This window comes from Eschscholzia californica, unplaced genomic scaffold, assembly GCF_041429995.1.
Source record: "Eschscholzia californica isolate CP2 unplaced genomic scaffold, dmEscCali1.0.p SCAF_4, whole genome shotgun sequence".
NCBI lineage: Eukaryota > Viridiplantae > Streptophyta > Magnoliopsida > Ranunculales > Papaveraceae > Eschscholzia > Eschscholzia californica.
This window is the reverse complement of record NW_028238461.1, coordinates 25,038,161-25,055,381: the sequence shown is the minus strand read 5'-3', so window position 1 is coordinate 25,055,381 and position 17,221 is coordinate 25,038,161. Positions and strand designations below refer to the sequence as shown.

At 37.8% G+C, this 17,221-nt stretch overlaps 1 protein-coding gene and 1 long non-coding RNA gene across 4 annotated transcripts; one reads left to right on the top strand and one right to left on the bottom strand.

Moving 5' to 3' along the window:
* Positions 1-1,762: 1,762 nt before the first annotated feature.
* LOC147543842 (uncharacterized) lies at positions 1,763-3,713 on the top strand. 3 transcript variants are annotated; one of them, XR_015223336.1, is made up of 3 exons: positions 1,763-1,916; positions 2,102-2,171; positions 3,088-3,713. It is a non-coding gene; the product is annotated as an uncharacterized LOC147543842 (long non-coding RNA). The 3 variants fall into 3 exon arrangements; XR_015223335.1 differs by having other exon boundaries at positions 1,797-1,847; XR_015223334.1 differs by lacking the exon at positions 1,763-1,916 and having other exon boundaries at positions 2,047-2,171.
* Positions 2,998-9,316, bottom strand: LOC147543841 (putative ABC transporter B family member 8). Its single transcript, XM_086634146.1, has 9 exons — positions 8,720-9,316; positions 8,574-8,628; positions 8,304-8,482; positions 7,641-8,098; positions 6,708-7,248; positions 6,238-6,417; positions 4,860-6,152; positions 3,937-4,352; positions 2,998-3,536 (listed from the first exon to the last, which is right to left on the bottom strand). Exons 1-9 carry the CDS (start codon positions 8,966-8,968, stop codon positions 3,185-3,187), a joined length of 3,723 nt encoding a protein of 1,240 aa, XP_086490272.1. The 5' UTR covers positions 8,969-9,316; the 3' UTR covers positions 2,998-3,184.
* Positions 9,317-17,221: the final 7,905 nt, after the last annotated feature.

Here is a 17,221-nt window from a genome sequence, read left to right as displayed (position 1 = left end):
TCACCACCACCCTCACTATGGTTGTTGCCACCACCAATCACCACCATCACTATTGTTATTGCCACCACCAACCACCACCATCACTATTGTTATTGCCACCACCAACCACCGCCACCGCCACCACCTGTTGGGATTTCTATGCTACATATGCATCGTAAGTAATTTGTGTTCCTTAGTTTGGTTGCGATTCATATTACATATGACCGAAGTTAAACCACGTGAATTTGTAAATCAGTAAATGTGATTCACAATATAGACATAACGTGTTGCAACCTGTAGCTCGTGATCTCGCTGAGACCATGACACATGAGGACAATCATTAGATGGTGAGCCAAGTTTCTGTTGTCAGGGGTTTGACTCCTAGTTTGTGTGTTCGATGAGTTAGCCTGACGTGAGTTCGATAATCTGAATGTTCAGTAGAAGATGGCCGAGTCGCAAAAGTCCATATTTTATAGTCCATCGAGATTCTGAGAGGTATATAACCTAGGTTTATTCAAGGACTTTGATATTTCTAATCAGTGAGGTCTTCATGATCCAAAATGTGGGGCATCAGGGCTCATCGTATTAACGAGTGGTATTGAACACACAATAATATACCAACACTAGAGATATCGACAATATGTCTACCAAGTCATGACAGTAATATATCATATCTTTTACCTGTCACACATTCAGGTTGACTTGGTCAATTTGTGTTAATCGAGCCAAATTTCACTAACAGTCACCACTAAATCAATATTGGTCAAGCTGATTAAAAAGAAAATCTAAAATCTTCCACCACTCCCAAAATTTATGAATTTCTCCATTGACCACACTCACTATGCCACCACTTAAAAATTTTTTTTTGTCGATGGACACGCCCCCAAACCAAACAATTATCTTATTCTAAGATCATATTTGAATTATTGAAGTTTTTTATTTGTGTTTTAAAGGTGAAAATCATGGAAACTAAAAAAAACTTCACATTCGTATTTTGATCCAAATAAAACTAGAGAGATGCTAGAATCACAAAAGATTTTGACAAAAAAAAGTTCCCAGCTGATGTGGCGGTTGTGATTTTCATCTCTCAACGGCCTAGATTTGGTCAAAGTTTGAAACCACACCCGCCACATCAGCTGGGAACCTTTTCTTGTCAAAATCTTTTGCAACTTTATCATTTCCCATAAAACTATGAGGGTTGGAGAATCATGCACTAAAAAGTTATAGAAACATCCCATGAATCTTCGTTTTAAGTTTTTCTTTCAATGAAAGAGGTGTTATTCTTCAAAAGTTAAAAACTCCATGAAAGTAATATATTAGAAGTATCAGTCCGAGAGATTGCATTGTAGGTCGACACGAAGATACTAATATGTAATGGTACAAACCGGTTTTATCTTTTAGACGAAAAGTTTGTCAAAATTCTTTACAAATGTTGCTCTATGTTATCTGTCGGTAGGACTTTTACAGATGCTTTACATTACATATCGGTTTCATCTTCCGACAGGTTGAGTATAGGCAACGATTTTATGTTACTGACGGAAACTTATCAAAATTCTTTTCGGATGTTCTTTTCTCCTATCTGGCGGTATAATTGTACTGATACCTTATATTACACTTCAGCTTCATCTTTCCGATAATTTAAGCCCAGAATCGATTTCATCTTACCGACAAAAATTTGTTTAGACATTTGACACATGTGTGTTTGAGAAAAATGACAGGGTTCAGGTAAAAATAGGTTTAAATATGAGTGTGAATAACCGTGAATGCATCCGGCAAAAGCGGTAAGTCTATATAACATTTCCCAAAAAAATAGTCCCTTACTAGCATTTTGGCCAGGTGCCCGTAGAAGCTCCCTTCCTAATTTAAAGGTTTTACTGATAATCATCAAACTCATTCTTTCATCCCTTTCGACCTTTCATGATTATTTCTTGTAGTGGGTTGCTTTAGGTTTATGCATGGAAGATTTGGGTTCCTTAATTACAGTTTTAGGTTTACATTGCAAGACCAATTTTTCAATCATTTCAAATATTACTCAACATTGAATGTTCATATCTTCATTGCATCTTATATCTGTTTGTATGATTTGATTCCTCTTGAGACTTTTTTTTTGTTCCATTTGCAGAGCAAAACCCTACTTGGGTTACCTGAAGGTTGAAGCTTTATAATTAGCAATTACAAGTAAAGAAATCAAGGTATGAGACATACTTCTGTAGTTCTCTGTTTTGATGACATGAATTTCTACAAAAGTGTAGAGTTTATTGGTTCTTAGGTTATTGGGTTTCAGTCATGGATGTCTTATGTTCAACTGAGGTAAAAAAAAATTAAGCACCACTCCTATTTTGTAAGTGTACATATTGTGGGGACTAGGTTTTGCAAATGTGCTAGCAGATTCATAGTTTAACATGTATTCGTAAATTTTGTTAATCAATGGAGTTGCCTATATGGTATTCTTGGCCGAAGTGGCTAACATATTTGCGTAGTTCTCAATCCAACTTCACCCCCCATCACAAAGGCATAGTGGAAATTTGGGATAAATATCCTCGGCTAAGACGCCACAACCTCCCTTTATTAGGTTTTCTCGTTAACTCTAGATTAATTATTCAAGAATGCTATTTAGGGCGAACATTTTAGACCTACGGCAGAGCGACCGAATGGGAGAAGGACGTATCGCAAATCACGTTAAAAAGGTAATGACTTTCCTGTGTTTTCGCTTCAGTCCGTCACAAATGCTAGTTTCGCCTTTAGTCCCCCCCGAAACTCTAATCCGGACCATTAAAATTTCAACGGTCCAGATTAGTTAATCGTGGAGGAACTTAACCGTAAACGCGTGACTTTGACGGACTGAAATGGGAACTTTCGAAAATTTGAAAAGGTTGAACATGATTTGCCACACGTTCTTGTTAAGTATTAAACTAAGTAATGGTTGATTCCTAGCATGCTTGGGTAAAAGATATCCCTTTTGGGATTGGGATCCAATTTTTATTACTTGGGGCTGGTGTTTAAGATTAAGCCAGAACATTTGATGTAAATCTTTATTAAGAGATTATGTGCTACATCAAAATACCAATTCAGATATTAAGCTTACTTTATTTATTTATATATTTATAGGGGTAACCTGTATCAGCAACATTACTAAGTTATATCGTGATAATAACCATTTTATGTTGAGAAAGAAACGGAAGAAAAGAGTTGGTTGGTTTGGCTGTCAAGTTTGAAGGCTAGCGAGGTTAAAGAAGGTCCCTCTCTTCCTATAAAGCTCTTGATAGGTTCCTCGCTCTACCACCCTCCCTTCTTGAAGAAAAGCTACTGAGTCAACCTTCTTAATTGTGTTGAATCGATGGGTCACTACAATGGTGGTCCTTCCAACCATTACTCGGTCAAATGCCAATTGTATAATTTGTTCCGATTGGACGTCAAGAGCACTAGTAGCCTCATCCAGTAAGAGTATTGTTGGGTTCCGTATGATAGCTCTTGCTATGGAAATCCTTTGTTTTTGCCCGCCTGATAACTGCACTCCTCTCTCTCCACATTCCGTGTTGTAACCGTCTTTTAGCGATCTGCACAAGTAATTGTAATTCAACCATGACAAACTTCCATAATTCTTGTCAGATAAGTTTATCAGTAGTACTATGGGCTACAATTTGTTGTAGTGTTTAGGCTAGTTCATGTGAATAATTTGTAATGATATTAATGTATGATTTAGGCATGACGAAATTAAACTCTTTGTTGCATCACTGTTCTTGGTAAAAAACATCCTTCGTTCATGTTAACCAAACAAAACCACAGGGATATTTTTCTAACATTGTCTACTATGCATAGAGAGTCACACATGAACATCGGAAACTTAAATCAATAGACGATGGAAGGTACTTGACGAGTTACTGTATTAGGACATATTTGGTGACTCTAGAGTGAAACCATGCTATACTGAAAACACTGTAAGAGAATTGTACTTACGATATGAAGTTATGTGCATTAGCAGCTTTGGCAGCTTCGACCACCTCAGTCTCTGATGCCTCAGGCTTCCCAAAGATGATGTTGTCACGTATCGTGCCTGAATAGATTACGGGCTCTTGACTAACAAGGGCTGTGTGTCCTCTATACCATCCAATATCAAGTTCCCTTAAGTCTACTCCGTCCACCTTAACTACCCCATTCTCGACATCATAAAACCTCTGAATTATTCCAATTACTGTAGACTTGCCGCACCCACTTTTTCCAACGAAGCCTATGCTTGTGCCTGCCTTCACCTTTAAGCAGAACTGGCGCAACACTAGGCAATCAGGTCTACTTGGGTATGCAAAATTAATATTGTTCATCTCTATCTCCCCCCGTATCTTGTTCAATTTTATTCCTTTTGCATTGGTTCCTACCTGCAATATTGATTACAAGTTATTTGATCTTAATAGTTATAAATGGGACAGTATGACCCTTCATATTGACATACAATGTTTAGCTTACACATTTTAAATTACTTCGATACCAATCTGAGAATTGATATATCTGCATAAGGAGGGTTGTTTCAATTTTTAAATAACTATTGACTCTATTTAGTCTTATGTTGTACAGCATACGTGTATTTAACTGTATTTTAAGCAAAACAATGTAAATCATACCAATTCTATAAATTATCTAGATGTAGTCATAAACAGGATTAAGCTTATGACCACTTTCAAGACATAGTCCGCGATAGGCTGGGCCTATATTAAACTATCTTGATTACGCTTAGTGAATATATTGACCCGAGCTTAGGTTTGGTATGCTGGTACAATTCAAATTTCTCGTGTTCTAGTTGATGCCTTGACAAAAACCACCTGCATGTTTTAATTAAATGAGAGCTTTACAAAGTAGAGTGATATATATATATATATATCTCTTACATGATGAAACCCCGGTATGAGGGATTGCCGATCAAGCACCTCAAACACTGAGGCAACAGCTTTTGCGCTCTTGGCTAGGTCAGAGGTCATACTCCCTGTTTCTGCGATAACCTTGCCAGTGGTTACCCATATTATAAAGATCTTAAACACATCTCCAGCAGTTATCAGACCTGAGTCTACTAGTTTTCCTCCATACCAGTAACTGAAAGCCAATGACATATAAGAAGCACATTGTGCACACCCCATTCCTATCCCTGCAAACCATGTTTTCTTAGTTGCATCCTTCTTGGCCTTCTCTTGGACTTCATCGAATAGCTGGAGAACTTTTGTGACACTTCCGAACGAAGTGACAACTCTGTGATTGTGCACTGCTTCTACTGCAGTTTGAGTACTTAGATGTTGTGCCTTAACTATATTAACACTTGTACTTGAGAGTAACACCTTTTGAAAGTAGAGACATAAAATGGTTATTGGTTGGAGGGCAATTATAACTAATGCGAGCTTCCATGCTGTGACTAAGCTCAAAATTGTTGCTATAATCACAGCTGAAGATGTCTGTACTAGTAAAGAGATCCTGTCGGCAACTAGTGACTTAACTAGGGAGGCTTCATTGCTAAGTCTAGAAGATAATGCCCCACTGGAGTTTTTCTCTTGATCAAACCAAGCAACTTCAAAGCTGAGGATCTTCTCTAGCATTCTCAATCGAATTCTTCTTGTCAAGTGTTCGCCCATGTAAGCAAAATTGTAGTGTTGGATGATATTTACAAATAGGCAGATAATTGAGAGGAAGAAAAAGATCAAAGAGTAGGTACGTATACGTGCTTTCATTTCTTCATGGTTTAGAGTGAAGAATGTTGATATCATGCCACCAATTGTTAAGGCAGCAATGGGTTGTATTGCACCAAAAATTATAGCAGAGATGCTACCAACTAGGGCTTGCTTCCATTCTGGACTATTCAGAGATATAAGCCGATAGAAAGATGGAGGAGTATAAGAGAAGTTACTGATGGATGGGTTCTCCACGTTCATTGGAGGTTCGAAGGGGAAAACAGGACTTGATCTTGTTATGCTTAGGCGGTTCCCGCTGCTTCTCGTGATTGGAGAAATGCAAGATTCAGAGACCTGTTCATGCTCATCGTTGCTTAGTTTTGTTTGTAGCTTTACTAGTTCTGCATAGTGTCCATATCTTCTGTTTATGAGGTCTTTATGGGAGCCAATTTCAATGACACAACCACCATTAACCACTGCGATTCGGTCTGCATTTTTCACTGTGGAGAGCTTATGTGCAACAACCTAATAATACAAGGATGACCACATCTGAGAGAAGGGCCATGACCGGTAACTAACGAACATTAATTGACCAATTAATAATATTTACCAGTGTTGTTCTTCCCATTGAGATTTGTTCAAGAGCTTCTTGAACAAGTACTTCTGATTCTGAATCAAGTGCGCTGGTTGCTTCATCCAGCAGTAGAATTGCTGGGTTCTTGATGATGGCTCTAGCGATGGCAATCCTTTGCTTCTGGCCTCCAGATAAAAGGGTTCCACTTTCACCTACCTTTTGATAACATTATAGCAAACCATACATGTTACTTTATTTATACACAATATTGGATGAGTTATTAGTGTGTAAAAGTTAGATTTTGTTATCTGTTTAGTTCATAATAAAGCGTTAGAACTAGATCTTTACTGAACTAGAATATGTTTGATCCAATAGTAATATATATATATATATATATATATATTGTGTGTGTGTGTGTTTTTGAAAAGCCTTCTTTCTTAGAATGTCGTATACGCCACCTTAACGGTGCTGGTGTCCGTGTTACATAGCTGTATAATCTTACCCACCTTAGTCTCATATCCGTCTGGTAGCTTCCTTATGAAGTTATGTGCGTTAGCTGCCATTGTTGCAGCTATGATCTCATCCATGGTTGCATCCGGTTTACCGAACATGATATTCTCTTTTATTGATGTCCCAAAGAGTGCGTGTTCTTGACTGACAAGTCCCATTTTCCCTCTTAACCATTTCAAATTTAGTGTCTTTATGTCGACTCCATCTATTCTTAGTATTCCTTTATCTGAATCGTAAAACCGTTGTAACAATGCAATTGCAGTTGACTTTCCAGACCCACTTGCTCCAACTACTGCAACAGTCTGTCCTGCTTGAATCTTAAGATGGAAATCTTGAAGGACAATAGAGTCAGGTCGGGAAGGGTACGTGAACTCTACATGCTCGAATTCCAAGTCACCGTGAATATGATCCAATACTAGACCATTAGTTGCCTCCCCGTCGATCACTGGAACCCGGTCAATCCTCTTAAAAATTCTAGCTGCTGCAATTGAAGCTTTTGTGAAATACTGGATATCTGGAAAGGCAACTCCAAGAGATCTGTTTTACATATACATACTTCAAATTAAAATGGATTCAGGAACCCAACAATGGCTGTCATATACACAAATGCAACTGGAAAATTACTAAGTTAGTCACGTATAGACATTATTCATGCATATGCATCTAGGTTTCTATTTTTCGGACATTGTAGTGTTTAAATATAAATTATTGTGATTGGTTTTAGTGATAATGAAATCATTGTCTTTAAGCATATTGTTAGATTAAGATTCTAAACCTTAAGGTAAAGTATGTGCGCGTTACAATAGTTCTATAAGCTTAAGTACACATAGCTTACATAATTACGTTAAAAGAACATCATTCGTAAGATGACTTAGTTCATAATTTCATCCAGAAATCTGAAGGTAACTTCGTGAAAATAAACCACACACCTTCCGCCTATGATAAAAGAAAGCCCTGCTGCATAAATTTTTCCTCCCGTCTCTCCTTTATACATTATCAACCTACTTCCATACCAAGCAAGGAAACCCCAGATTGCAAAAGAAAGCCCTGTGCTTCCTACAGCTAGCCCTTTCAGAATGCCTTTCTTGGATCCAAGCTTCATTGTAGTATCTAGTATCTGCGAATATTTATTCATGGTTCTCCTCTCGGCTGTGAATGAATAGATGGTTCTGATGGAGCTTAGGGCCTGGTTCACAATGGTGTTTGCTTTATTGTATTCCTTTGATGATTTCTTAGAAAGATGGAGATGGTATTTACCATAGACAATTCCAGGAATTATTAGTAGAATAATTAGTGGGAAAGCTACTAAGAAGAGCCTCAGAGAAAAGTACATAGAGAATGCAAGTCCTGATACAAAACTAGATGTCTGATTCATGAATAACGGTACCTGAAGGACATAAAAGCAAATCAATTAGGTTATCTTTTCCGACGACAATAAACTTACAATATGATGTCTTATTTTCTCCATTCAACATAACTTTTTAACGCCAAATATCAATATACTTGCGATAAAATCTCGTTCTTTTTCATTTGCTTGTTGTTTAGCTTTTATTAGTTCATATGCATGATGATATGGTTTTGATATGGAGTACCTTCTCGCTTAGAACCTCTTGTATGAGTGAAGTGTCCTTAGATATACTTTCGATTATCTCTGAAGTAGTTGCTTCTTGTGAATCAAAGAACCCAACTTCCTGTCTAAGAACAGCTTCCAAATACTTGTGTCTAATCCGATGCACTTGCCTTTCACTTGTCCAACTCCAACAATAACCTTCTGTAAGTATGTCATTTACCAAAATTTTATCCAAATTTAATACATCTAAATGCACCCATTGTTTTGTAATTCATTTGGATTTTGAACTTACCCATAAAAGCTACCACCATTACTGCTAATGACAAGTATATGATGTGCAGAATATTCTGCAGAACTCACCAAAAAAGAAGAGAGAAGGATTGTTAAAAGGTAATTCAAACTTAACTTGACAAGAGAATAAGTTTTAGATATTCTAACCTTTTCGACCTCATTCATGAAGTTTTCTTGATTCTTGGTCTTACCATACCCTATTGTGTTCATAAGATGAGAAGCAAAAACAAAGAACCAGTTGAGTGCCATCCCATCTCCTATTGCTCCAATAGTACCCATTAACATTAGGAGTGCATCAATCCAATCAGCATATCTGAAGATTATAGCTATAGATTTCTTTCCTTTCTTTTCTATCTCTGTGTTCTTTAACTCATTGTCATCCTCGATAGAATTCATATTAGTTAATAATTAGTAAGTGATTAAAACTGATGAGAGAGTTAACTCACTTGTGCATGGAACAAGATAGAATGGAGTCAAGTAGTCATCACTTGTGTAGTATAGTTAGTACCATGCATGTTTATACATTTATATTCACAGAAACACACATATATATGGGTAGCTAGAGAATGAGAGAGAGGAGGGATAACAATAGAATTTTCTATCCTATTTGGCCATTTCTCATGAGCTTCATCTATGTGGAGTTGTTGGTATATGCTTGTTCTGCTTAATAGTCTTGCTTTTGATTTTATAACCATTATAAAATCTCTCCCCTCTTTCTTTTTGTATACTTTAACTTTACCCTATAATGGGACTTTTTTTTTTTTTGTTTCATAAATGGAGAGACTCTAGATACAATATCATTGATCATGAGACCACTTTTTTAATGTGGGATTATTTTTTCCAGCCTAGCACATGAGTTTTTCTGGGGGCGACTTAGAACACTTGTGAGAATTAGGTCATCATGGGCAGGTCTAGCTCTGTTGGCATATTAAGTTTGTGGGAGTCCCACTCAAAGTTAAATTGCAATGAATTATAGAAGCCCTATATATTATGTTAACGGCCGTGAGACTTTTCTTTATCCACGTGGAATATGTTTTAGCCTAACACGTATACTTATGTTGGTAATGTTTGACCGTTAGGCTCATGAGACACGGCCTCAGTTTTGGTACCACGACAGACGGGTTTAGTTCTAGTACCATATTAAATTTGTGGATATCCGACTCAGTTTTGGTATTAATTATTATATTATTGATTTTGAGACTTCCCTTTGTGCATGTGGGACTACTCTCAGTCTCTGACAGCTCTAATCTTAGTTAGGGCAAAGCCAACGTGGGAGGGCTGGGGCTCCCAATTTCAATTTTGGGATCCCCAGCCCAGCCCGTTGGCTCCCCAACCCGGGAGCCCGGGCTGGGGGGCTCCCAGCCCCAAAATTGTATAGTTGGGAATCCCCAACGGTTGTATTGGGGTGGATCCCCTATTAAAGGGGATCTACCCCAATACTAAATCCCACCTCTCTCTCTCATTTTTTCTTCTTTCTCTCTCATTTTTTCTTCTTTCTCTCTCAATTTCTTCCAAGTTAAACTCCAATTTTTCATCTTTCTCTCTCAATTTATTCAATGGATAGTCCAAATCCCAATTTCAATAATCATGGTTATGTAGAAATGTTAAATTCCGATTTCAATTATGATGAAGTTAATTTATCGAATGATGTGGTCGAAGAAAATTTTGAATGTAATGAAACGCCAACGTCGTCGGTAAAGCGTTATACTCAAATAGATGATAGTGTGCTCGTTAATGCTTATTTACATATTGCCACCGATGCGATTATTGGCAATGATCAAAGAGCGGGTATTTTTTGGAACAAGATTACCGAACACTTCAACGAGCGTACAAATCAAAATCGTGTAGCAAAGGGTCTTAAATGTCGTTGGAGCGAAATTAACAAGCAATGCGCGAAGTTTTGTGGGTATTTGTCATTGTTGCAAAAGAACCCAAAAAGCGGAGAAAATGATGATGATCGGGTAATTACTATTATTACATTTTGACAACATTAAGATTTTTTTTTTACACAAAGTTGAAATTTTAATTTTAATTTTTGCAGTTAAACTCCGCAAAACTATTGTTTAAACAAAACAATGGGAACAAAGATTTTAAGTTCGAACATTGTTATAAAATTTTGAAAGACCATCCCAAATGGTCATCAAACTTATCTCAAGCTTCGTCAAACAAAAGAAAAACTTCTTTGGACCAAGACGAAGGATCTCCCTCCACAATCCAACAAAGACCACTTGGAAGAAAAGCAAGCAAGGAGGCTAGAGATAAATCCAGAAGTACTGAAACTTCTACAACGATTGAGTTTTGGAAAGAGAGAAATGCGAATTAGGAGAGTAGAGATAAACTTCTCAATGACGCCATTAATTCGGAAAAAGAAAGTCGACTACTTCAAAACAAACAATTAGAAATGAAAGAAAAAGAATTAGTCATGGAAGAAAGAAAATTAAACGCTAAAGTGATGCAAATGGGGATAGACTTGGTGGGCAAAGATACTTCGAACATGACTCCTGAACAACTTGCTCTTCATAGGATGTTGATCTCAAATTGGCAAAAAAATAATGGGGGTGCATTTTAGTGATTCTAATTAGATCCTTTTAATAATTAGATCCTTTTAATTATGTATGAATTTTAATTATGTATGAATTTCAATTATGTATGAATTTTAATTATTTATAAAATTTTAATGATTTTAATTATAATAATGTAATGGGTGAAAATTCAAACACAAATCTCACACGCGTACACCACATATGCACATTTTTTGGATTTGGGAGCCCCCACGTTGGAATTGAGACAAAGCCCCGGGGCTCCCAAAATTCAGGGGCTCCCAAAATTGGGAGCCCGAGCCCCACACTGGCTTTGCCCTTAGGTATATGATCCTCTAATGTCTGCTAGTTGTGATATCAAGTTGCATATACCTATATTCTTGTAAGATGCTACTTGTATTTGAGACATTTTCTTGTTTATTTTAATTAGATATGATTTGATGAAATATGAAAGGACTAAGAAATTATCATAATTTGGTCATAACATTTATATAGTTGTTATTGTGAATGTGAGTCAGCTCACTATTAGGTCCATAGGTTGGCAACTTCACTGTTGTTTCACTAAAAGATGAGTTTTTATGGCTTAAACAAACCCAAAAACAAACCCAAATTGTATTAAGATGATCTAAATTATTGTCTTTGCCATCTTTTTAAGTCAAAGATACTTCTTGCTTGTTTCTTTTTATTTTTGTGTTCTTTTTTAATTGTATTTTCAGCATTTTAAAATCTTATTTCTAGTTATCTTTATGTTATGCATAAATAACCTAAATAGTTGATATTTAGAAGTTAGGTTTTTCTTATCAGGTAAGTTCCCGGAGGTGGTAAACAAAAACGATAAAAGTACCAATGTTTTTGACTACGGGTATTTTTTTGAGTGAAAAGACCAAAAACATCCCTTGTCTTATTATGATGGAGTCACTAAGGAATTCACCATAAAGGTACTTTTGTAGGTTATATTGGGATATTGTCATCGATCCTTTGGCCGATATTGTTTGACTTTAGACTACACCGACTTAGAGTATATAGTTCACACTCTTATGCACCAAAATACACTATCATTGGTATGATATTAGAAGTGACATGACCACTTTGTGTATGCTTACTCACCAGGAATATTTATTTTGTGGAACTTAAAAAGAGAAGGATAAGAGTGAAGGTTCCCTAGAAAGATGCACATATCTTTATGTCAAATTTAAGTAGGGTACGAGGAATCACTTTGGATGCTTTATTTTCTTGGTTTTTATGCAAAGGTTATTGGCCAAAGTTTACTTGATAACAATAGTAGGACGAGCTTTGAAAAATTTAATCTGTTTCTTTTCTATTATCAATTCAAGTTTGATTTAACTTTTCGAACAAAAAGAAAAAGTTTGATTCAACTTTTGTCGACCTTTGTTTATTGACAAAGAAATTGTTATTTGTTGTAAATATGCAACAAGAACCAAACTGAGAAGTATAAGAAAATGGATTTTATTAAGGCACTTTTAATCTCCAACTTTTTGTCAATTGGAGATGCTACAACAAAATGAGTGTGAATACCCTAAAGGGAGGACCTATAAAGTCATAAAGATCATGTAATCCAAGATGGGTAGGTCTTTTCTGTTGCAGCCATCTCATATCTTCATTCTGAAGGATAGTTTATGTGCAGCTACAAAATGGCCCATAGAAATTTGAGGAATGGTTTATGGGCTGCCACATAACTCTCTATAACTCTCTTTTTTGGATTTTCTTTTTGTGTTGAAAGGTAAAGGGACTACAGAGAAAGAAATACTAGCCACTTGTTGAGTTTTTGGACGGAGTGCCATGAGCGCCACCATTGGTGTTGCCTTCCCCATTTTGCCAGTTGATTAGCCTGTTTGTTGTTTTGTCTGGAGGTGTATGAGAAGAATATGTTCTCGAACTTGTCTTGTAGGTTGGAGATGCTGTCCATATGTGTATCTGATTTCCATTGAATTAATGTGCTATTATTGTGGAGGTACCTAATGAGATTTTGGTTGTCGCTCTCGATGTGTATACGCTGAACGTTTAAATTGATTGCCCATTGCATGGCATGTAGGATGGCTAGGCATTCACATTCTTCGGCATTCTGACCCCTGGTAGTGTCTGCTAAGGCTGCGATAAATTTTGTTTGGTCGTCGTACATGACACATCCAATGCCCGCTGGTTCAGAGAGGGAAGTAAAAGAGGCATCTGCATTGTTCTTCACATACGGGGCTTCTGGGGGCATCCAAGACATTTGTTTTTTTTTTATCTGGATTGATTCTTTTTGTGGTTGAGCTAGTTGTTGTGCTTTGGATTTTGATAATAACCTGCATCAGAGTTTGTTCCTGCAACGAAAAACATTTTTCACATCTTGCCTTCCATATGAACCAAAGAATTATCTCATAGAGGTTTACCACGTCCTCCTCTAGATCTTTCCAAAGTAAGATCCAATCTCTTTCACTGGTAATATTGTCTGTCATAATATGAAAGTTAAACCATATAGGTCTAGCATGACAACAATGTAACAAAACATGATTATTCGTTTCATTTTTTTCACAGTATGGACAATCGTAGATGTTACCAATATACTTGCCTATTTTGTCCCTGACAGGTAAACTGTTCGTACAACATTTCTATAGGAATAGTTTGATTCTCGAAGTCGTGGTTATGTTCCAAATAAAATTCCATTCCATCGTTTCTAGCTGGTAGTTTTCAAATTATAATACATAGATCGGATAGTAAAGTTACCTGATTTGGTCAATATCCATCTGACTCTGTCTTCCTTATGTACCTGGAGGGTTATGCTTAAGATAGCATTGCATATATCATTGTTAAAGCGTTGAGATATAATATTCATATTTCATTCGTTATTGTTTATGAGTTGCGCCACTTAGTTGATGGGCTGTTGTTTATATTGGTCATTGGGGGTGGATGGTCTGGGATCCAGTAATCATGCCAAATGTTAATGTTAGTACTTTTATTGACGTCCCAAAAGATGAGGCTTGACACTTTCTCAAAATGCTTAACAATGGATTTCCAGAGCCAAGAATGGTTTGGTTTTGCAGTAAGAGGCTTAAACTCTTTGGGGAAGTATTTAGCTTTAAAAATCTTGGCCCAAGGAGTGTCTGGGTTTTTTATGATGCGCCAGACCAGTTTACTGAGAAAAGCCTGGTTATCGAGGGCGAGAAGACGGAAACCTAAGCCGCCCAATCTACGGGGGAGGCAGATTGTAGACCAGTTTATGGTATGAATGGATTTGGTTCTCTCCACCAGAAAGACCTTTGAATGGCCTCCATGCGGTTGCTTACCCCTTTTGAGATGGCAAAGCATTGCATTTGGTATCGGGGAACGACCGCTGCAATTGTAGAAATTACAATGGTGCGGCCAGCTTGGGAAAGGAGATTTGTCTGCCATTTAAAAAGTTTATTCTGGATGACCATCACTTTCTCTGTAGTTGTCTCGTTAAAATCTTGTAAGTAAAACCCAGTAGACAGAAAAACTGACAAAAGAAATTATCATCATTTGGTCATAACATTTATATTGTGGCTATTGTGAATGTGAGTCAGCTCACAATTAGGTCCATGTGTGGGCAACTTCACTGTTGTTTCTGTCTCTAAAAGATGAGTTTTTATGGCTTAAACAAACCTAGTTGTATTAAGATGATCTCAAATTGTTGTCTTTGCCATCTTTTTAAGTCAATGATACTTATTGTTTGTCTCTTTTTATTTTTTTAATTATATATTCAGTATTATAAATCTTATTTCTCGCTAACTTTATATTATGCATAAATAAGTTAAATAGTGCAGTTATTGCTAATGTCAAAAAATGACTCTCCGTTAATCAGCAAGAAATAGAGACTTAATGCAGGATAACGTCTGTTATGAATGGATATTCTGTCTGGTTGATGGATGTTCCTTCTCCTTGGTCCCGCTCCTTAGAAATCTGGAGAAAAACCTGCAATGGGTTCGGAAACCGTTTTGATGCTTAAGACAGTCAGATTGCTCTTTGTAGTAAAAAGATTGAGAAGAGCTGTAAAAAGATCGAGTATTGAGTGAACCTTTTTGGAATGTATTGAACTTACTCAACGAGCCGTGAAGAAGGCGATGTGATACCTTTTTATAGGCTGAATTGGACCGACTGTGATAGACGGTGTAGATGAGACGGTTCGAGAGAAAACTAACGATTAAGGTAATCTCTAACTCTTAGTTCATTATTAGCTTATGCATGTGATCCTGGGGATACTAGTTTTAGACATACTAGATGTCTGAGATTCCACTACTAACACTAGGAGACCACATAACCCCTATAGTGTTTTAGACTTCAATTTGATTAGTTTTCAATATGATTTAAAAGTTATTCAAATTGTTTTTCGAAGTTGATGATTAAAAAAGTTTGAGTTAATTCCTATATGGCCCCCTACTTTGTGACCAGCTTCCTTTATGGCCCCCTTTTTTTCGTAAATTCAAATATGGCCCCCTATTTTCAGATAAATGTCATTACTACCCTTCTTAATTCTAAATTTAAAACAATAAAAAAAAAATTATTTCCACCTCACCCCTCTCTCTCTCCACCTCATCTCTCCCTATACCTCTTCTCTCCCTACACCTCACCCCTTTCTCTCTCTCTCTCTCCAATTCACCCCTCTCTCTCCTACTCACCCCTTTCTTCTCCGGCCGGCCACCTTCAAACTTAAAAAAAAAAATTCTCTCTCCTCTCTCTCTCTAAATTTTTTTTTTTAAAAATCTCTCCACTCTCTCTCTCTAAAATTCCGGCGAAGGGGGTTTCCCTTCGCCGGAGGATCTGTTCACGAACAACAGCTCTGTACATTATATACTTTACAGTATAGGTGTAGGGAGAGATGAGGTGGAGAGAGAGAGGGGTGAGGTGGAAATAATTTTTTTTATTGTTTTAAATTTAGAATTAAGAAGGGTAGTAATGACATTTATCTGAAAATAGGGGGCCATATTTGAATTTACGAAAAAAAAGGGCCATAAAGGAAGCTGGTCACAAAGTAGGGGGCCATATAGGAACTAACTCAAAAAGTTTCAAAAGATTCGATTTTAATTGATTTCGGTTTTGAAAAGTTTTTATAAAGAGGTGATTTTCAATGATTTTGTAAGTTTACTGAAAATCAACTTTAGATTTTTTTAGAAGTTTCTAAACCAATGGAACAACAGCTTATGGAAACACAAGGATTTTTTTTTTTTGAAAACATGGGTTTTTAGAAGTTTCCAAGCAGTTGGCCAGGACGCGTGTTGGACGCGTGTTGGACGCTTCTTGGCCAGACGCAAGCGTGTCTCGGACTTCCAGTCCGAGACGGAAACATCTAGGGTTTAAGGATGCGTCTGGGACGCACCCTAGGCAAACCTGAGAGCGTCTCAGACGTCCAGTCTGAGACGGATACTCTCGGGTTAAGGGCACGTCTAGGACGCGCCCCAGGTAACCCGAGTGCGTCTAAGACGGCTAGTCCGAGACAGACGCGTCTCGGGTTAAGGGCACGTCTAGGAAGCACCCAGGTAACCCGAGTGCGTCTCGAACGCATGAGAACTTCACCAGACGCGTCTGGGATGCCCTAAGCATCTCGATCTTAGACCGAGATGGCTTAAGGCCATTGGCCATGGGCCAGACGCGTCTGGGACGACCTAGGACGTCTCGGTCTTGGCCGAGACGTCTAGATAGGCTCGACCTTGGCCCAGACACGTCTAGGACGCGTCTGGACCATAGGCTAGCGTTCTGGCTTAGGCGCAAGACCGAGACGTCTAGATAGGCTCGACCTTGGCCCAGACACGTCTAGGACGCATCTGGACCATAGGCTAGCGTTCTGGCTTAGGCCCAAGACGTGTCCAAACCCAAGTCTGAGACTCAGATGCGTCTGGCCTATGTCTAGACGCGTCTGGTCTGGGCCAGACCATGCTTAGGCACGACCCAAGCTATCGGCCTAGAGCCGAACCATGCTTGGGATAGACCCATGCACCACTTAGGGCATTGGCCTGGACATGTCATTGGGCCTTGACTTTAGGGTCTTGGGCTTTGACCAATGGTTGTCCCGAGTCATTCCAAGTTCGGCCTAGGACTATGGGCCGAGATTTTTCGGGTCTTGGTCCGAGTGGGATTTTTTTCGGGAAAGTCT